General features: G+C 38.6%; 1 protein-coding gene across 3 annotated transcripts in view; it reads right to left on the reverse strand.

Annotated features, from left to right (window-relative positions):
- Positions 1–4,680: 4,680 nt before the first annotated feature.
- The window catches only part of cab39l (calcium binding protein 39-like), a 59,556-nt gene continuing 44,926 nt past the window's right edge, over positions 4,681–19,310 (reverse strand). For 2 of the 3 annotated variants that reach the window (XM_061225978.1, XM_061225979.1), the window contains exons 6-9: positions 12,409–12,468; positions 11,683–11,748; positions 11,357–11,500; positions 4,834–7,914 (exon numbers count right to left, since the gene is read on the reverse strand). In XM_061225978.1, coding sequence (XP_061081962.1) covers positions 7,735–7,914; positions 11,357–11,500; positions 11,683–11,748; positions 12,409–12,468 — 450 coding nt within the window. In that variant the 3' untranslated portion in view covers positions 4,834–7,734. Of the gene's footprint in view, positions 4,773–4,833; positions 7,915–11,356; positions 11,501–11,682; positions 11,749–12,408; positions 12,469–19,310 lie in introns of those variants that run through there. The other variant, XR_009705870.1, reaches the window with a different exon arrangement.

Genomic DNA, 19,310 nt, shown 5'->3' on the forward strand with positions numbered 1-19,310 from the left:
GTTCTGCAGACAGGAGCGGAGTTGCACTTAAATCAGACCTTAATTTAACAAAATTCGTAGTAGTGCATTTCCTTATGGTTACATCAGGGTATTGCAACAGACAAGTATATATTTGCAATCTTTGATTGTTCAAAACAAATTTGCCTTTCAATTAAATTTTGATTTGGTATAAGTTGATGATACATATGAATGTGGATATCATATCCCAGATGACTGCTTTTTCATACATCAAATTTGCAGCTGCCAGTGCTTGATAACAGGGTGACAGACCTTGCTCCACCAGGGACAGTGGTGTTTGTTATTGGTTGTTTCCCCTGTAGCTAACAAGGGAAACAAACAGTGTTTAATCTGGTAGTGTTAAAGCCAGGGCCCATTGGAGGAGACACCTTATTGTCTCTAACACTTGCACCCAGTCTTCCATCCATTTTAGCGGTGCCTGGAGTTTATCAGTACCTGCAACTTTGATCATGTTTCTTATGGGGAGGGTGATTAATGTATAGCTTTCTATCTAATTGGAACTGTACCTTGTCATCCCCAGAAACATCACCATTTGTCTAACATTAGTCGGCTGCAGATGTACCTTTGAGTTGGGAGGGTGAGATGCTTTTTGTACAATCTTGCAGCACCGAAGCCTTCAACCCAGCATTCAACCTTAGTTTGCATCCCTATGGTATTGTTCCAGTGAGTCTGAGCAAATGATCAAGTCATCAACATACTGAATTACACTATGAACCTTATTTGTAAGACCATGTAGGTGTTTAAACCTCTGTGGCATATAGGTGTACTGCTTACCTTAGTATGCAAAAGCAAACAGGTACTGAGACCACAGGCTCCTTTGTCAACAACGTGTGTGGATTTGGCACCTCAGCATCACAATCTTCAACTATCTCATTTAGTGCTCTTAAAGTTATGTACCAATTGGTATTTTGATTTATTTGCTTTCAGTACTGGATGTATTGGAGTATTAGCTTCTGAGCGCATGGGCATATGCACTCCAGCAGCCTATTCCCTGCTCAGCTTCTGCATTTATTGGGTATTGGCATAATCTTGGGGGTCTGCACCCTGGTTTGAGTAGTATGAGCCCCACATCTTCCATGTTGTGACCATAATTGAGTATGTATGTAAACATATATGTTTTTCTACCAGCATTTGTGTGGTGTCTGGAAATCTGAGGGGTGGCTAGTACAGAGAAGGATATCATAATTTTTATGTAGTTTCTGTCCTCATTATAGCAGACCTGTGAACATTGTGTAGGAGACCATTTTTGTTCTGCTGCTTCTTTTATCATAGGACCTAGATGTTTTGATTCATAATCTGGATTTACTCTTAAAGTGATATGTGGAATGGCATGTTTTATTTTGGTCTTGTAAATACTTGCTTCCTGATACTGCCAGGGCTGCTCCTTATTTCCCTATTATTATAGCTGCTGAATTTATCTGTACACATTCATGCAGTGATGTTTCTAAATCCCTCCTCACTTGCATTGACATGTTTCTTCAGTCACGTGGTCCATAGCATCTGACCTTTCTTCTTCCCCTTCCAGGGACCCCTTCATGGCCCCAATTCCATCGTGCTCCCCTCATTCACCATCCTTTTCAGGCCCTGATGATTTCCCTTCTTGCGTCCGTGCCGTACCCTCCACTTTCTCCTTTGCTTCATTCACTCTCTTCTCTTCCCTTTGTCTTTCGTTTGATTGCATTGAGATTTGGGTAAATATGCCTGTTTCTGAGTGTATATCCCGCAGGTCTTGGTTCTTCTTTTCCATAATCTCTGCGCACTGGTGGGGACAGGTCATTCTGTTCAACAGTTCTTTTTAAATCTCCCCCCGTCCTTTTATTTACTTTGTGGGTGAATACTAAATGCCCAACCATGCTTTTTACTGTTTTCTAGAAATTGTGGCTGTTGACTACAATTTACCCTTCCTTAATTTTTTACTTAATACAGATGACTTGGAATATTACAACAAATGGTACCACATTCACACAATATGTTTGGGTTCCCACAAACAATGTGATAATACCTCCCAAATAATTAGTACCTCTTCCCCAGTAGTGCTCCGATTTTGAGCAAACCTTTTTATTTAATTTTTGTATTTTTTACTCTTTAGTGGTCTTTTGCCAAAATATTTCCTGTTTTGAGTTCAACAAATATTTTTCATCTGCCCCCAACAACTATGATTTACAATACTCCCCCCATGGCCTTCAAGGAAACCACGGCCGCTTTTATGAGCACAGTCCCTCTTTGCAATGCCAAAATTTCCCAGTTACACCAATAAATCCATGATCCAACTTTCCTCCTCCCAGACGAGTTCAGCCAAACCAGGTAAGGCTCATATATTTCAATCTCAGTGTTCCTTTACACCGCACAACCCCTGAGAGAGCATTTAACAGTGACTTAACTGAGTAAACTAAGCGTCCAGCTCCGGCCCTAAATAGGGATTTTCGAACAGCCTTTGTGCTCCTGTTTTCCCTAATTTCTTTATATTATTGTTGTTTTCTCTTTTCTTATTCTTATTCCTATTTTTATGCTCCAACCCTTTTCACAACTTGCCCCCACAAATATTCCAGCAATTAATGTTAGAGACCTTATTTCTGAACCCAGCACAACACAGTATAAAACAGTATGAACAAAGAAAAAACACAGTGTGACTACAACATGAACCCAGCATTAACTAGTGAGTTTCCTCACATATTTAATTGATTAGATAAGCTTTTGTTCACCCGCCGTTCAGACCTTCCAAAGCTAACCAACTGCGATTGGCTGCCATGCAAGGCACCAAGCAGCTCGTCAGGAGCGTTTGGGGGTTGGGTGTCTTGCTCAGGGACAATTTGACACAGCCTGGGCAGGGGTCCGACTGCCAGACGACTGCTCTTACTGCCTGAGCCATGTCGCTATAAATGTGAAATACCCCTGATGTCTCTCCAGAAACTCAAAGTTCAAGGTTACCTATCCCAGTTAGACATAGCTTCTGAATTAATATCCAACAAATTCAACAAATTCATATATTGATTCAACAAATATATATACAGTCAGGTCCATAAATATTGGGACATCGACACAATTCTCCTCCTTTTGGCTCTGTACACCACCACAATGGATTTGAAATGAAACGAACAAGATATGCTTTAACTGCAGACTTCCAGCTTTAATTTGAGGGTATTTACATCCAAATCAGGTGAACGGTGTAGGAATTACAACACTTTCTATATGTGCCTCCCACTTTTTAAGGGACCAAAAGTAATGGGACAATTGGCTGCTCAGCTGTCCCATGGCCAGGTGTGTGTTATTCCCTCATTATCTCATTTTCAAGGAGCAGATAAAAGGTCTAGAGTTCATTTCAAAGTGTGCTATTTGCATTTGGAATCTGTTGCTGTCAACTCTCAATATGAGATCCAAAGAGCTGTCACTATCAGTGAAGCAAGCCATCATTAGGCTGAAAAATCAAAACAAACCCATCAGAGAGATAGCAAAAACATTAGGTGTGGCCAAATCAACAGTTTGGAACATTCTTAAAAAGAAAGAACGCACCGGTGAGCTCAGCAACACCAAAAGACCCGGAAGACCACGGAAAACAACTGTGGTGGATGACAGAAGAATTATTTCCCTGGTGAAGAAAAACCCCTTCACAACAGTTCTCCAGGAGGTAGGTGTATGTGTGTCAAAGTCAACAATCAACAGAAGACTTCACCAGAGTGAATACAGAGGGTTCACCACAAGATATAAACCATTGGTGAGCCTCAAAAACAGGAAGACCAGATTAGAGTTTGCTAAACAACATCTAAAAAAGCCTTTACAGTTCTGGAACAACATCCTATGGACAGATGAGACTAAGATCAACTTGTACCAGAATGATGGGAAGAGAAGAGTATGGAGAAGGAAAGGAACTGCTCATGATCCAAAACATACCACCTCATCACTGAAGCATGTGGGCATGTATGGCTGCCAATGGAACTGGTTCCCTTGTATTTATTGATGATGTGACTGCTGACAAAAGCAGCAGGACGAATTCTGAAGTGTTTCGGGCAATATTATCTGCTCATATTCAGCCAAATGCTTCAGAACTCATTGGACGGCGCTTCACAGTGCAGATGGACAATGACCCGAAGCATACTGCGAAAGCAACCAAAGAGTTTTTTAAGGCAAAGAAGTGGAATGTTATGCAATGGCCAAGTCAACCACCTGACCTGAATCCGATTGAACATGCATTTCACTTGCTGAAGACAAAACTGAAGGGAAAATGCCCCAAGAACAAGCAGGAACTGAAGACAGTTGCAGTAGAGGCCTGGCAGAGCATCACCAGGGATGAAACCCAGCGTCTGGTGATGTCTATGCGTTCCAGACTTCAGGCTGTAATTGACTGCAAAGGATTTGCAACCAAGTGTTAAAAAGTCAAAGTTTGATTTATGATTGTTAGTTTGTCCCATTATTTTTGGTCCCTTAAAAAGTACCCTCAAATTAAAGCTGAAAGTCTGCAGTTAAAGCACATCTTGTTCGTTTCATTTCAAATCCATTGTGGTGGTGTATAGTGCCAAAAAGATAATTGTGTCGATGTCCCAATATTTATGGACCTGACTGTATATGTATATATATTTTTATTTTTTGGTATACTACCCAAGTATCTTGGGTAACAAAATTGCAGTGAATATATATTTTTTTATATTTTCTTTTTATTGAATGTCCCTAAAACAACAGGTTTCATAATAGTAGAACATATGGTTGTTGAGATTAAGACCAGAGGCATTCCCATGCAGAGGACACCGGGGCTTAAGAGGCTATACAAAAGAAAAAGAAGAGAAGGTATGAAGGGGATTGTGTGAAATATACTGCAACACATCTGTTAAAATGCTTTATTTACATATAGTATAAATTAAAAAAAAATGTTAATGGAAACATTTGGCAAATATATATATAATATGGCTATCAAGAGTGTGGCCACTGAATTTTAGGTCAGGTAAACATGATTGATGTACATGCAAATATATCTGCTCACAATTAGTCTTTCCCTCAAACCAATTTTCTGAATCCCAAATTAAAGTACGCAAATCTGTTCGGTCCTGGTTACATTGAAACAGATTAGAAGTAAAATATTTTGGACATGTCATTTTTCAGACTAATCCCAGCTTTTTGTTGCAGTTTCATAACCATTTCAATGACAAGTCATATGTTCTGTTCTGAATAAATAAAGGAATATCAGAAATGAGTTCATGAATAATATTGAACAGTAACTTGTAAAAGTTAGTTAAAAGGGGTTCATTTCTCAATTATTAAAGTCTAAGTAAAGTATATTCTAAACACAAGTTTGTTTTTATTTATTTCGTCAAATAAAAACAAAAACAACTGATTTTGCCAAGCTATTCCCAAATAATAAAATGCAGAATATCATATACACGCATGAATACTAATCATAAGAATACCCTTGCACATGTCTTTCTTACTTTAACTGAAATGCATAATATATGAAAGGGGTTATGTTTCATTTAATGGAGTGCTCCACTCAATTCATAATACATTGTTCTTTACATTTAATAAGCTTTTGTATATATTATTCTTGAATCACTCACTGCAACCCTCAGCAAACATAAATACTCACGACCCATTCTAATCCCTTATTTTTCTCCACTTTTTCCTTCTCGTTTTCTTGCAAAAATAAGGGATGAAAGAAGGGTTGAAAGAAAAAGAAGAAAAGAAAGGGAAATGGAGACCGTGAATTAGGCAAATGGAATGTCCTTCAAACATTTATACGTCAGGCTTTCCGAAAAAATATTTCTGCAAAGTATGCGCTGATGTTTTTCTTGCTCAAATGAAAGATTGGGTGTTCCTAACTTATACCTCTAGCTCCTAGAACAAACATTTAAGGGGTTGGAATGTTGATGGACCTCGATTCCTGGGTCAGGAGCAATGAGAGGAAAAAAGTGGAGAAAAATAAGCTGGAATGAGCCCTCACTGTCTACACAACCGATAGAAAATAAAATGGCACACTGCAATGATGGAACTGGATGTGAGGTGCATTCTGGGATATTATAGTGGAGCTATAAATATTAAAAGTCAATCTGATTCTTTTGAGGAAAAGGATTCTAAATGATTACATTAATCTCCATGTTTATAAGGGTAAATGGTTCAAGATAAGGACTTGTCATTTTGAGATGAATATCTACTGAGACATGTAGAAACGCTTCGTTAGAGTACCACTTGTTGCAACCCCTAGTTTTTTAGACTGACAAAATAAATTAATTTTGGCAGCTTAGCACTTAATTTGCCCAAAATGAAATGTACTAAACTGCAGTGCTTCTTTGAGCTTTCATTGAGTAAATTTGAAAATCAAGTGACAATGGTCATTTGAAAGGCTGGATTTTCAAGGTTCAACACAAAACAAATATTTTGGATAATTTTACACACACAAACACAGAGAATACAAAGCATTTTTAACTATGCTATTATTAAAGAAAGCCATCTTATTTCCTACAGTAAAAATAAAAATAGGCAAACTTTATTCCTCTCCAATATACATAAGGCTCATCATTTTCGGGGTTTATTTTTTACAAAAAACTGGTGAAAATTGAATGAAAAATATATCTTTAAAAAACGTGTGCAAATCTGATGATAATAACAATGCAAATTTCCTGGATAAATCTTTAATTAAAATTAATAAGTTAAACATTGTTATTTATGTTAACCACAGACTTTAATGGAACATTTATAGTGTGCATTCCAGGAGACTGGATATATTGTGCCTGCTAGTGCACATTTAATGATGTTCGCACAGTACACAAAGAATAGGTCTAACATTGCTGTTATAATGACAAAGTCTTTAAAACCAGCTTAACTGACGTCGCACGGCCAGTGTGCTCATTTGCATTCAATCCTTTTTCTCCCCACAGTGAAATTTTCCAGAAATCTGGTCACAGAATAGGCTATAGGATACCGAAAGCAATAAAACGAATGGTTCTATTTGTATTTCTATAACTATTTTACAATACCACTGTTTTAGTGACAACAGTTCCTTATTTTGTAACACGTGGAGTGACAAAACAACCATGCCAGAACTTCTTCACAGACGACAAAAATCTAGCTAAAATGGGTATTTTCTTAACGCCAAGGGTCCAGACAACCAAATCCACAATACATTTTAATTCGAAAAACATTCTAAATGCGAAACATCCAATATGAAAAACCCCAAAAAACCGGTTTAATCTGAATGGTCCTTTTTAAAAATCAAGGAATTTTTCGAGGTGAATCCGTTAAAACCGACAATGATGAGCCTTAAATATACACCACACATCCATAAATCCATTTAAATAATTATTGTTCTTACTCATCTGGATTTGTCTTGGAGTGTTGAAGTATGTGTTCATTCTTCTGGCCCATATCAACAATTAAAAATGTAAATTTAAACTCTACTCATCTACAAGCCCCTCCTACAAGCCAATTCCATGAGGGGAGTCTAACCTCCTACTCAGGACCTTGTAACCTTTGGCTCTGCACAGAATTTTCCAAAATGTTTCAACTAATTTTAAAAAGGTACTAAGCCACACCGTGGCACAATACTAGTGATAAAGACAATGTTTGTCAAATGAAGCAGATATCAAAGACTTGCAGCTGAGTTCTCTGCAAGCTTCTTAAAGAAGATGAATCTTTTGAAGATTTTAAAAAGAATGACTATTGTTACTATAATTTTGTTTTTCTCATTATAAAAAAAAGAAAAGGGGCAATTGCTGAGCATGCAGCAGGGCAGGTCTAAGAGGCTGGCTTCTTTAGGTCCCTGATCTGTTTGATCAGGTATGTCTTCTCGTCGTTGAACTGCTCGTCATCTGTGCGGTCCTTCTGGAAGTTGCTGAGGAAATCGATTAGTTTGGTCTGGTTCTTGAGGAGGATGTCCACAATTGGTTGGGTCTTGTTAGGATTGGCAACAAACACCTAGGGATTTTGTCAACACAATTAATGGAAAAAGATCACCAAATTCAAAGTATTTAGTAGTTATGACATTTCTGCAGGTAATTTCCTGAGGAAAACAAAAATTACTTTGAAAGTTCTATGATTATGAATTTTAAGAGAGGGACACTGTAAAAACACAAATTTTATAATGGCAAAATTATTTCATTACGGTCTCACAAGCACAACAAATAATATAAAATCCTAAGCAACATGAATTAGTTCCATAAAGAAATATTTTGAGGAATCCTTTTGGATTTCCACTAATCATCTCGCACTATGTACAGTGCAGTCCGTAAGCATGTAGAAAGGGGTACCATTTCTTCCATTTCTGTTCTTTTGGCTGTGCACTGTATTTATTTGAGTGTATTTAGTGTGTGTATATGCAGAGCGTGATTGTAAATATTAGCATGATGGTAGCATTAAACCTATTGAGCGACTGCCATTTCATTGTATATCGACATCGAATAGTCTTCTCATTCAATTGAGCACATTAAACAGGTAGAATCAAACTGGGAAACCACATGTAATATTTCAGTTTTAATCACACTGTTAGAACAAAGTCAAACATTATCGATGGTAATAAATGATTTATTTGAAGGGCTTTTCAGTTTGGCTAACTGGACCAGGGATCTAGGTTTTCCATCAAAATCAGTTCTTGCTTGAGACGTTTTAAGTTGTACGGTTTAAAATCTATATATAAAAAAAAGATTCCAATCATAAGACCAATTTCAAGGATTGTAGGACGGATCAGAATGTTTGTAAATAACAGACGGTAGTTACTTCCGGATTCTAAATGGTCGTTGCTGACCAGGTTTTCAGAAAGGTGGCAGATATCCGGCAAAAATGTAAACAGAGATAAACTACTCTTACCTTGAGCCGAAATGTGCATATACCACAAGAATCACGATGAAACATTTGTTCAATAGTGACAACGAGTTAAGAGTTTATATCAATTGTTGAAACACTTTTCCTGAAAATATACAAAATCATGAACACAAGTCAACAACTGAAGAGACACTGGTGTGAAAAATGAAAGACAGTATTGTGAATTCATTTATGCATTTGGTATGTTTTTGAATTGTCAGTAGTTACAGAATAGCACAAACAATAACAGAAATATTGAGAGAGGTTTTGGATTTTTACAAATTGTAGTAATGCAGAGAGTAGTCGTGAGAAATTAGGTGAAAAAGAAGCGATTGAAAAACTACTGAGAGCGTAAACCAAGAGTAAGAGTTAAATCATGAAGAAAAACAATCTGGGTTCCATCTCTGGTCTTGATCTCTTGATCATGCAAGATATTTTGATCTGCATAATATTGTCGTCCCCCCCCACACACACACACAAACAGAATCATGCTGCTGCTCCCTTGACCTACAGCTGAACAATAGAATTTGCAATAAAACAATACAATACACAATAAAAACACAATAAAACCGACATGATAATGATGCTGAAGAGAACCAAGTGCTGAATATAATAAATATGTAGCCTGCTAAAAAACAGCAGTAGTGCAACATTAAATCAATGTAAAAATACTTAAAACACTTAAAATCCTAGTGATTAAAGTCAGAATGATTACTCCGTGTCCATGAGCCTGATGGCTGGTGGCAGAAGGAGTCCTTCAGTCTGCTGGACCGGGCTCTGAGGCTGTGCCTCCCTGAGGCTGCAGCTGGAACAGGCTGTTGTTAGGGTGCCGTTATATGACACCTGTTGTAGGTGCACGATCACGCAGCCAATGTGAATAGCCACCCCCTAATTCGTCTGGAGTTAAATAAGAAAAAACCAGCAGAACTACATTTCTCATGAAAATCAATTCACTCCATTGGAACCATAGAGAAATGAACCTCGACGATTCTCTAACTTTGACGTTGCCATTGAACGTGACACGATGGCTACAGTGGAACTGCTGTCAATGGATTCATTCCCTCATGTTATGTAGATCAAAATAATTTACATGATCCAAGTGCGGAGATGGAACCCTGATTTTTTTTTTTTTTTTTTTTTTTTTACACTTTGTTTACACCCTGTAGTTTTTCAATCACTTCCTTTTTCACCCCTTTTCTCATGACTACAATTTGTAAAAATGAAAAAAGTTCTCTCAATGTTTCTGTTGTTGTTTGTGCAATTCTGTAACTACTGACAATTAAAAAACATACCAATGTATAAATTCATTAAGAATATGGGCTTTCATTTTTTCACACCAGTGCTTATGATTTCTATTCATTAGGTCTCTTCAGTTGTTGACTTGTGTTCATGATTTGGAGGCACAATATCATTTTGCATGTTTATTTATTTATTTATATTTTTTTTAGCTGTGCAAAAACACAATCATTTAGGTTTTTGCGGTTATACATATATTTTCAGAAAAGGTGTCCCAACAATAGATATAAACTAACTCAGTATCACTATTAACATGCTTTTATTTTGAAATTACAAGTCTGTCACACACACAAATAAATGTTTTATCAAGACTGTTGTGGTATACGCGCATTTCGGGTCAAGGTAAGAGTAGTTTGCTTGAGTGCTTGAAATGTTACTAACTTTGCCCAGCTCCTGTGGTAGTGGTCGTCTTGTGAACAGCAGTAAGAAAGGCCTTGCTGCATGGAACATACCTAATGTTTAAAATATAATCACACATAATGCACACGAAGCATATAAAGTTAGGTTGGAAACCAAGAAGCTTTATGGCGGTGTACTAATCGTCGCGATTAGGAACGTTAGCATCTGGAGTGGTCGGTACACGTACCCAACGTAGGGAGTCGATAATAGGTAATTGAATGGTAAATGTAGTTCATTTTTAAACAGCGACATAAATACTCACTACAGAATTAAAATGGAAAATTAGTATATATAACATTAACTGTCAATCATTAGTTAGTTATAGCCCAAGCCAGCTAGTTAACATTAACTTTGTTAGCTGGTCTGTCTAAATAACATGGTGGGTAAAAAGGAATACATGAACAAGTTGATGTTATTGCTAAAATTCAATGTTCTGTTTTTATTGTGTTCAAATAATCAGAATAGTAAACAATGTTACTTCATACAGAAGTAGAGTGAGGTAAACTCACACAACATAATCACCCTTAAGCACCAGGCCAAGGAGAAGAATCCAGAAGTATGTTTGCTTGCTCTGTGACATCAAGCTAATTTGCATATTGCGAGTAGGCGACTGGGTTCCGTTTCCAAATTTGTTTAAAACCTACTTGCATATCGGTAGGCACAATGGACTATGTTCATTGTAATTATTGCAATGCTTATTTCTGTTCTATTGAGTAGCTGGCTTATAAAAGCCACAACAAAAAATAGAACTACATTTTAAATGTTCATCGCAGTGCATGAGTTTGGCAGGTAATCAGTATATTAAATCTATCGCAGTGGAACAAGAAGGCAAAGGGAGTGAGAGTTTTCCCTTCAGACACTCTACCTTGAAAACGTGGAAGGCCTCAAACTGGATGTTGAGAGACTTGTCTCTCAGTAGGTTCATCATGAGTTTGAGGTTCTCCGGCTTGCTGATATACCGCGTCATTACTGTGAAGTTGTGTCTGTCCAACAGTAGTTCCCCCAGCAGCTGCATCACAAATACAAACCCAAATAACACGTTAGTGCACTGGGCAGCCTGTTCCAATCCTTGGTTGTTGTTTTTGTAATATCATGTAAACCAATCTAAAATAATATTGAGTTGTTCAGTCTGACCACAGCATAGCTGTATTTACTTTTATAATAGAATAACCAAAAAGGAGAAAGGGTTACCTTCAGGGACTGCCTCTTTGTGACATAGTTCTCTGAGTGAAGCAGCTTCTCGTAGTCAGCAAAAACCTGACACAAATTGGAGTATGAGTGACCTAAACAGAATTAAATTCTGAACAGATTACCTAAGGCAGAGGTTCATTTGCTATTTTTTATTTAACTGGATGAAACTATCCACTGAACTTAAGGCGTCATTGCATTTCTGTGCAGAAACATGACAAAAACAGGCAAAGCCCAGCAATGCTTGCCTTTTCCTCCCTGTACAGTGAACCTACTGCTTAGTTTGACTAAAAGCTAAATGGTATCTATTACCGTATCAAGCCTGGTCTTGAAAACCCCAGTGTTTCTGCCTCCACTACATGTACTGGCAAGCTATTCCAAAATGACCCCACACTGTGTGAAAAAATACTTCCAAATATGCAGAATGTATTCTAATCGCACACTTTTACTTTTAACGAGATTAAGCATCTTAATTTTTTCTCATAACTTATCTTTTATAGCAGAAATCAACTTGGTTGCCGTTCGCTGAACCTTTTCCAGCACCTCGATATCTTTCTTATAGTCCGCCCTCAGGACTGCACACAGTACTCTGTGTGGTCTGACAAGGGTATTGTATAAGGCGAGTATAACTTCCAGGTTTGCATAAATTGGTCTTGCAGAACCTCAACCCTTGGAATTTTCTGCATCATATTCTGTTTGCAAAGCAGTACTAGGAACCATGGAACTTACTGCATCGTAGTTCTGTTCCAAATATTCTGCCACCAGAATCTTGTGCCTTGTGAGCAAGTCCTGTCAACGAAAATGATATACTTTATATTTATGTATAGCATGTAATTGTAAAACTGTGAAAATAGATTTCCCCCAATGATACATGAATATTAAGTTGCACTTGCTATTTACATGCTGTATTTGTGAGCCCATGCCCTGTGTTCAGACAGCCTTGGATGTAGGGCTTGATGATGTGGCCTATAAAGAATATTGCAATATTTTTTGCCAATATCACGATACACAATATATATCTTGATATCTTGAAATCTCCTGTAAAGCACTTAATTAATGCTCGATTTAACCCTTTGATGCATACAATCACCCCAGTATGATGATTTTAGTCCTTGCAACATATGTCTGCGTTAAACATTCTTTGTTTAATACACATTAGTGGTTTTTATTGGAACAATTTTACAAGGGGGAAATCACAACAAAGTTAAATTTAACAAAACGGTATTTATTCAGCCAGGTAATTGCGATGCAATGCCAACTCCAGGGTCTGCTTATTGTGCATTGAAGTGGACATATTACGTATCTTTCAACAATTATTGTGTGCATGGTGTCCAGCGTGACAACCAGTCAGTACCAAAAGGATGTCTAGAGGTTTTGTGCCAAAAACACAAGCCTATCAATGACTTCTGGTTTGAGAGATGCCCAGTGGCATGTAATTACAGTCTCCTCCAAAAGTATTGGAACAGTGAGGTAACTTCCTTTGTTATTGCTATACACCGAAAGACAATTTAATTTGAGGTCCAAAATATGTGTTACAAAAGTACATAGATGTGCCACAAAAGTTCTGGAACAAGGTTGTATGGACTGATGAGACCAAGATTAACCTCTACCAAAGTGATGGAAAGGCCAAAGTGTGGAGAAAGAAGGAATCTGCTCATGATCCTAAACACACAAGCATGAGCTGTGGCTGTGACTATGAAGCACGGTGGAGTGCCATGGCTGGGGCCTGCGTGGCTGCTTCTGTACTGGGCACACTCATCTTTACTGATGATGTAACTCATGATGGTAGTAGCAGGATCAATTCAGAAGTCTAAAAAAACATTGTCTGCCAACTTTTAGACTGGCCAAGTCAATCACCAGACTTAATCCGATTGAGCATGCATTTCACCTCCTGTAGGGGAGACTGAAGGGGAAAAAACCCCTGAAACAAACAACAACTGAAAGAGGCTGCAGTAAGAGCCTGGAATAGCATCACAAAATAAGAATGCAACAGTTTGGTGATGTCAATGGTTCGCAGGCTTGATGGAGTTATTGCAAACAAATGTATTCAGTGTATTGCAAAAACAAAGGAATTGGCCTTGCTGCTCTAATACTTTCGTAGGGAACTATATATTCCCACTGGTACAAAATACCCTTTCCGATGGGGAAACAGGTGGCGGGCACAGACAGATACTTTTGCCAAAAATGTTCAGGTTTGGGAAAATGTCCTTGTGGTCCTTCTACCACTGCAGGGGATCTGATTCACTGTCAGCACCAACAGACTGCAAGTAGGCAGATAACTCTGTTTTAATCTGCTCTCTCTGTGATGGTGGGGCAGAGGATGTTGTTGCCCTTTTGAAGAAGCTTCTGAGGGTTTTCTTTTTTTGGTGGCTCTGGCTCCGATACTCTTGGTGCTTCATGAAGCTGTGAAGCAGCTAATTCAGCTGCGCCCTGGTCAGAGAGCATTGCTTCCATCTCCGATATGACTCTGCACTTCATTTCCTCCACCTTTTCTTTTGCAATGCATGTTGTTTTGAGCCTGGGATCCACTAACATGTCCAAAATGCTGTTGGTGGCAGGGTCAGCAAATGTCTCCCGCAGGTAATCCAGGATGAGACTCTGATAGACTGGGTCAGTTCAGTGTCATCCTCCTGAGTTGCACAGATGAAGCACAGGCGTGACATCGGACACTGTGGCGTAGTCCTCACCTGATAGAGAATCTGTGAATTCCTTGCCTTGTGCACAGACTCAAGGACTGCCAGGTCTTGCCAGGTCAGAACGAGATGCCACGTTTTATTTTGTCCAAGACTCAAGCTCTTGCTCCAGCAGCCAACTCAGAGCCCCACCTGGCAGGAGCCCCACCTGGCAGGAGCCCCACCTGGCAGGAGCCCCACCTGGCGCAGGAGACTCGCTGGTCAGCATGATCTGTGCATGAGCTGTGCATGATCTGTGCATGGATATTTACTCTTTCTTAGCTGTGGCTAGGTCTCTTTTCCTCTTCCAACTGAATTACAAGTGTTGCTAACAACCTTCTTGCAAACAGCAACAGCACACTCAATACGGGAGTCTTTCATACTTCTCTCTGAGAATAAAAACAAACAATTAAAATGTTATAATAATTGTAAAGAAATCCAACAATTCAGTCATTCAGCCTAACACCAAACACCAAACATCATTTTGGATTTTTGTTTTTATACCGATCTCAGATTTTAAATCCACTTTCACCAAATAGTTTATAACACATAATACAAGCGTGCATGCACACACACACGCACATGAAACAATCATGAAGTGCGCTCCTAGTGTTATGTTTACCAGTAGGCTGTTATAATACTGCTGATAAAACAAATTATTATTATTTTCCCACTAGGGGGAGACAAAAACTCACCAATTGCAAGGTGCAGCCAATGGCCGAAACACTGCAGTCTTCTCCCCTTATTCAGGCCAGTGTTTCCCGCAGAGGTTTGTAGTTAAGGCAGGCCACCAGAACAAAAACGGCCCCGCCTTAACTAAAGTTGGTTCGAAAAATGAAAATCGCTTTCAAAATAAATAAATAAATAAATAAAAAATAAAATAATCTGACTGGGTTGAAGGGTGATGTCGAACAGCGGAATGGAAATGCTGGTTGAAAATAACATTGCACAATCGTTATCAAATGGGAGCAGCTTTGCAGATGATTGTTCTCATGCTATTGCGCAAGTCTGTTTCTCCACATGTGTCAGTAGGCTCACGGCTAGTTAGAGTAGGCTAATTCAACTTTTCAAATGAGCACATTTCTCTTACATTGTAAGGAAAGATGGTAGATAAAAATCTGCATAAAATATCAGGCTTCTTCCAGCCACGAACAAGCAGACCTCTAAACACCGAGTGGCTGGGTTGCAAACCTCTAAACACCGAGTGGCTGGGTTGAATCCAGTATACTCTGGCTGGCTTTACAAAACGGTGTGCAGAACATTATTGATTTTCATATAATATGATCGTGAATGAGAATTAATAGGCTACATTATAAATCATCCACAAAGACCTATTCAATTAACCACACCTGTATTTATACTGTACACATGTATTATATATATATATACACACATACACAGTACTGTGCAGAAGTCTTAGGCACCCTAGACTTTATTATATATATATTTTTTTTTTTGTGTGTGTGTTAGTATAAAATAACTCATTTGAGATTTCCAAATATTCATTTTCCAAAAGATTTAATTTTAAAGAGACATTTTTGTATTGAATTAAAAAAGTAACATATTACTGTAAGCAATTAACTCCTTTTTACATAACTTGATCAAGGCTGTCTGAGATCAGAAGCAAGGAGCCAACCAAGAGCTGCAGAAAAATTGTGGAAAGTTCACCAACATGCTTGGAACAACCTCCCTGCTGATTGTCTTATAGAACTGCAGGACAGCGTTGGCTATCTCAGAGAAGTGATGCAGTTTTAACGCTGAAGGGTGGTCACAAAACATATTGATTTGATTCAGTTTTTTACTATTCTGCCAAATTACTAAAATGTATAGTATGTTTATTTAGGACCTTTCATTGAATTCGTTTTTAAAGAATCTTTGCTGTACAGAATGTTATACAGGCGCCTAAGACTTTTGCACAGTATTGTGTGTGTGTGTATGTGTATATGTATATATATATATATATATATATATATATATATATATATATATATATATATATATACATACACAGACACACACACACATTCATACACGGCAAGCACTTTGTTAGAAACACTTACTTTATTACACCTACTTATTGATGCGATTATTGTGTGGCAGCAGTGCAATGAAAACAATCACGTAGCTACGGGTCAGGAGCTTCAGTTCATGTTCAAAACAACAATCAGAATTGATCTAAATGACTTTGACCGTGGAATGATTGTTGGTGCCAGACAGGGTCGTTTGAGCATCTCAGAAACTGCTGATCTCCTGGGATGTTCACACACAGTAGTCTCTAGAGTTTGCAAAAAATGGTGCAAAAAAAACTAAAAACATCCAGTGAGCAGCAGTTCTGCAGACAGAAATGCCTTGTTAATAAGACGTCAGAGGAGAATGGCCAGACTGATCAAAGCAGACAGGAAGGTGACAGTAACGCAAATAACCACACATTGCAACAGTGGTAGGCAGAAGAGCATCTCTGAACACACAACGCATCATATTTCTAAGTGAACAGGCTACAGCAGTAGAAGTTTATAAAATAAGCCTAATAAATACCTAATAAAGTGCTTGGTCAGTGTATAACTGGCAGAGTTTTCTCTCACTGAAATGTATAACTCTGATAGAGCTTTCTCTGCAAAAAGTCCAGGCAATTCATATTTTGGATCAAGTGTCTTAATTCGGGTTTCTTTTTAATCCAAACTTTTCCACTACAACTGGGGCCATGTCTTTGGCAATGTAGTTGGCTGTGATTTCTTTCTATTTTCGGATTTGTGGGATTGATTTGGAATACAAAGAAGCAAGTGTCATTTGCTTCTGGGCTGGTTGCTTCGGCGTTTTATTTGGTGTGGGTGGAGATGTGGACATTTTGCAGATAACCGATTTTCTATTACCTTTCTAGACCTTTTTGCTCTCTCCAAGCCTTTCCCTGTTCCCTCTAGATACATAAAACACACTTTTCACCTACAATATCCTCCAAAAGTATTGGACCAGCAAGGCCAATTCCTTTGTTTTTTGCAATACACTGAATACATTTGGGGTTGAGATAAATAGTTATGCAACAATAGCTTTAATTTCCTGGTATTTACACCTAGATGAGTTAAACTACTTAGAATATAGCACCTTTGGTATCAGACCACCCAATTTTTAGGTGAGCAAAAGTATTGGAACAGAGAGCATTTAAGTAAATGAAACTAAATAACAATATTTGGTAGCATATCCCTTGCTTGCAATAACTGCGACCGATTGACATCACCAAACTGTTGCATTCTTTTGTGATGCTTTTCCAGGCTTTTACTGCAGCGTTTACTGCATCGTTTACTGCAGCCTCTTTCAGCTGTTTCGGGGGGGTGAAATGCATGCTCAATTTGGTAAAGGTCTGGTGATTGGGTTGGCCAGTCTAAAACTTTTGTAGGGACATTTCCCACAATCCCACTGGAGAATTCCACGACGTCCACCCCAGATGGCGTAGTTACGGTTCGGCCAATCCCGTAACGGCGGGAGCAATAAACTTTCCCAGTATAAGAGCATGGCACACTCTTGGGACTTTTTAATCTCTTTCAATGCACTTCTCTTTTTGGACACTCGCTTCACCTCATCTGCTCCGAGACTCGGACAGAGCCTGAATCCGAGACTCGGACAGAGCCCGAATTCTGCATAGCGCAGAAGTACTACCCCAGGCCTACGGACACACCGAGTTTACCTCGCGGTAACTATAGTGAGTGGAAACTGGTGTACGCGGACCGCTACATCAGCTCACCAAAGAACTACAGCAACAAACTTTTCCACACGGAAAACGGACCAGTGGACATTTTTTAGAACCGAACAGACCAGACGCACCTCACGAGAAGACCCCAGCTTTGCGCATCTGCCCAGGATGATTCACAACCATTACTTTTGGATCCAGCAACGCGTATGGACTCAGTAAGACTAAATGAACATTCAGGCATAGCCAGTGTTAGGCTTAGTATTAACTAAAATTGTGAATCTGTATTTTTCTATTTGTCTTTGTGTTCCCATTTGAATGCATTCTGTTAGACGTCTTTGGCGCATATATAGAGTAAACTACACAAGTAGTCGCTCTTCTCACAGCTGACACTAACACTCTTTAACACACCCAGAACTCCAGCTAACCCAAGCTAGCTACTTTTACCTTTCCCATGGGCTTGCGCACATTCCTAACACTAACAGTCCCATACTACCCAAGCAAGCTACCGTTCCCTTGTTCAAGGGACACACATTCCTAACCTACATTATCCTACTAACTTCCCATTACTTCAACCCCATATCTGTTGTGTTTGTACGCCAGTTTAATAAATATATTTCATTAAGCCCGGTGTCTGTTTTGATGTTACATGAAAGTCAAATCAGTCTTTCAAAGAACCTCCAACCTTCAGCTTATCTGTATGTTTAATCATTGATATTGGTTATTTTAATTATTAATTAAAATACTAAATATGTGGTTTGATATTTCTGATAACAGTAATTTTATGAGACTGATTACGATCTTCACCGTGCTCCACAGATGAGCTTGTATGTTTTGGATCATGAGCAGATCCCTTCTTTGTCCACACTTTGCCCTTTCCATTAGTCCTTTAATCTTGGTCTCATCAGTCCATAACACTTTTGTGGCTCATCTCTGTACCTCTTTGCCAATTGTAATCTCGCCTTCCGATTCTTATTACTGATGCATCTTTGCATACTGGTTTGCATCTTGTGGTATAGCCTCTATATTGCTCACAGCTCTCACAATGTTTGTCATGAACTGCTGTTGTTTTTGTTGGTCGACTTGTCCGCTGTCTTTTTTTCTTTTTCAGGACATTCAAAGATGTTGTACAAGCTATCCTCAATGCTTGTGCAATGGCTCTGATCAATTTTCTAAGCTTCAAAATAGCTTGCTCCCAAAGACAGCTCTCTGGTCTTCATGTGGGTTTATTTTTCTAACTCAAATGCAGACACAAGCAAAACCCAAGGCAAAAACCA

Source organism: Conger conger, chromosome 17 (assembly GCF_963514075.1).
Source record: "Conger conger chromosome 17, fConCon1.1, whole genome shotgun sequence".
Taxonomy (NCBI): domain Eukaryota; kingdom Metazoa; phylum Chordata; class Actinopteri; order Anguilliformes; family Congridae; genus Conger; species Conger conger.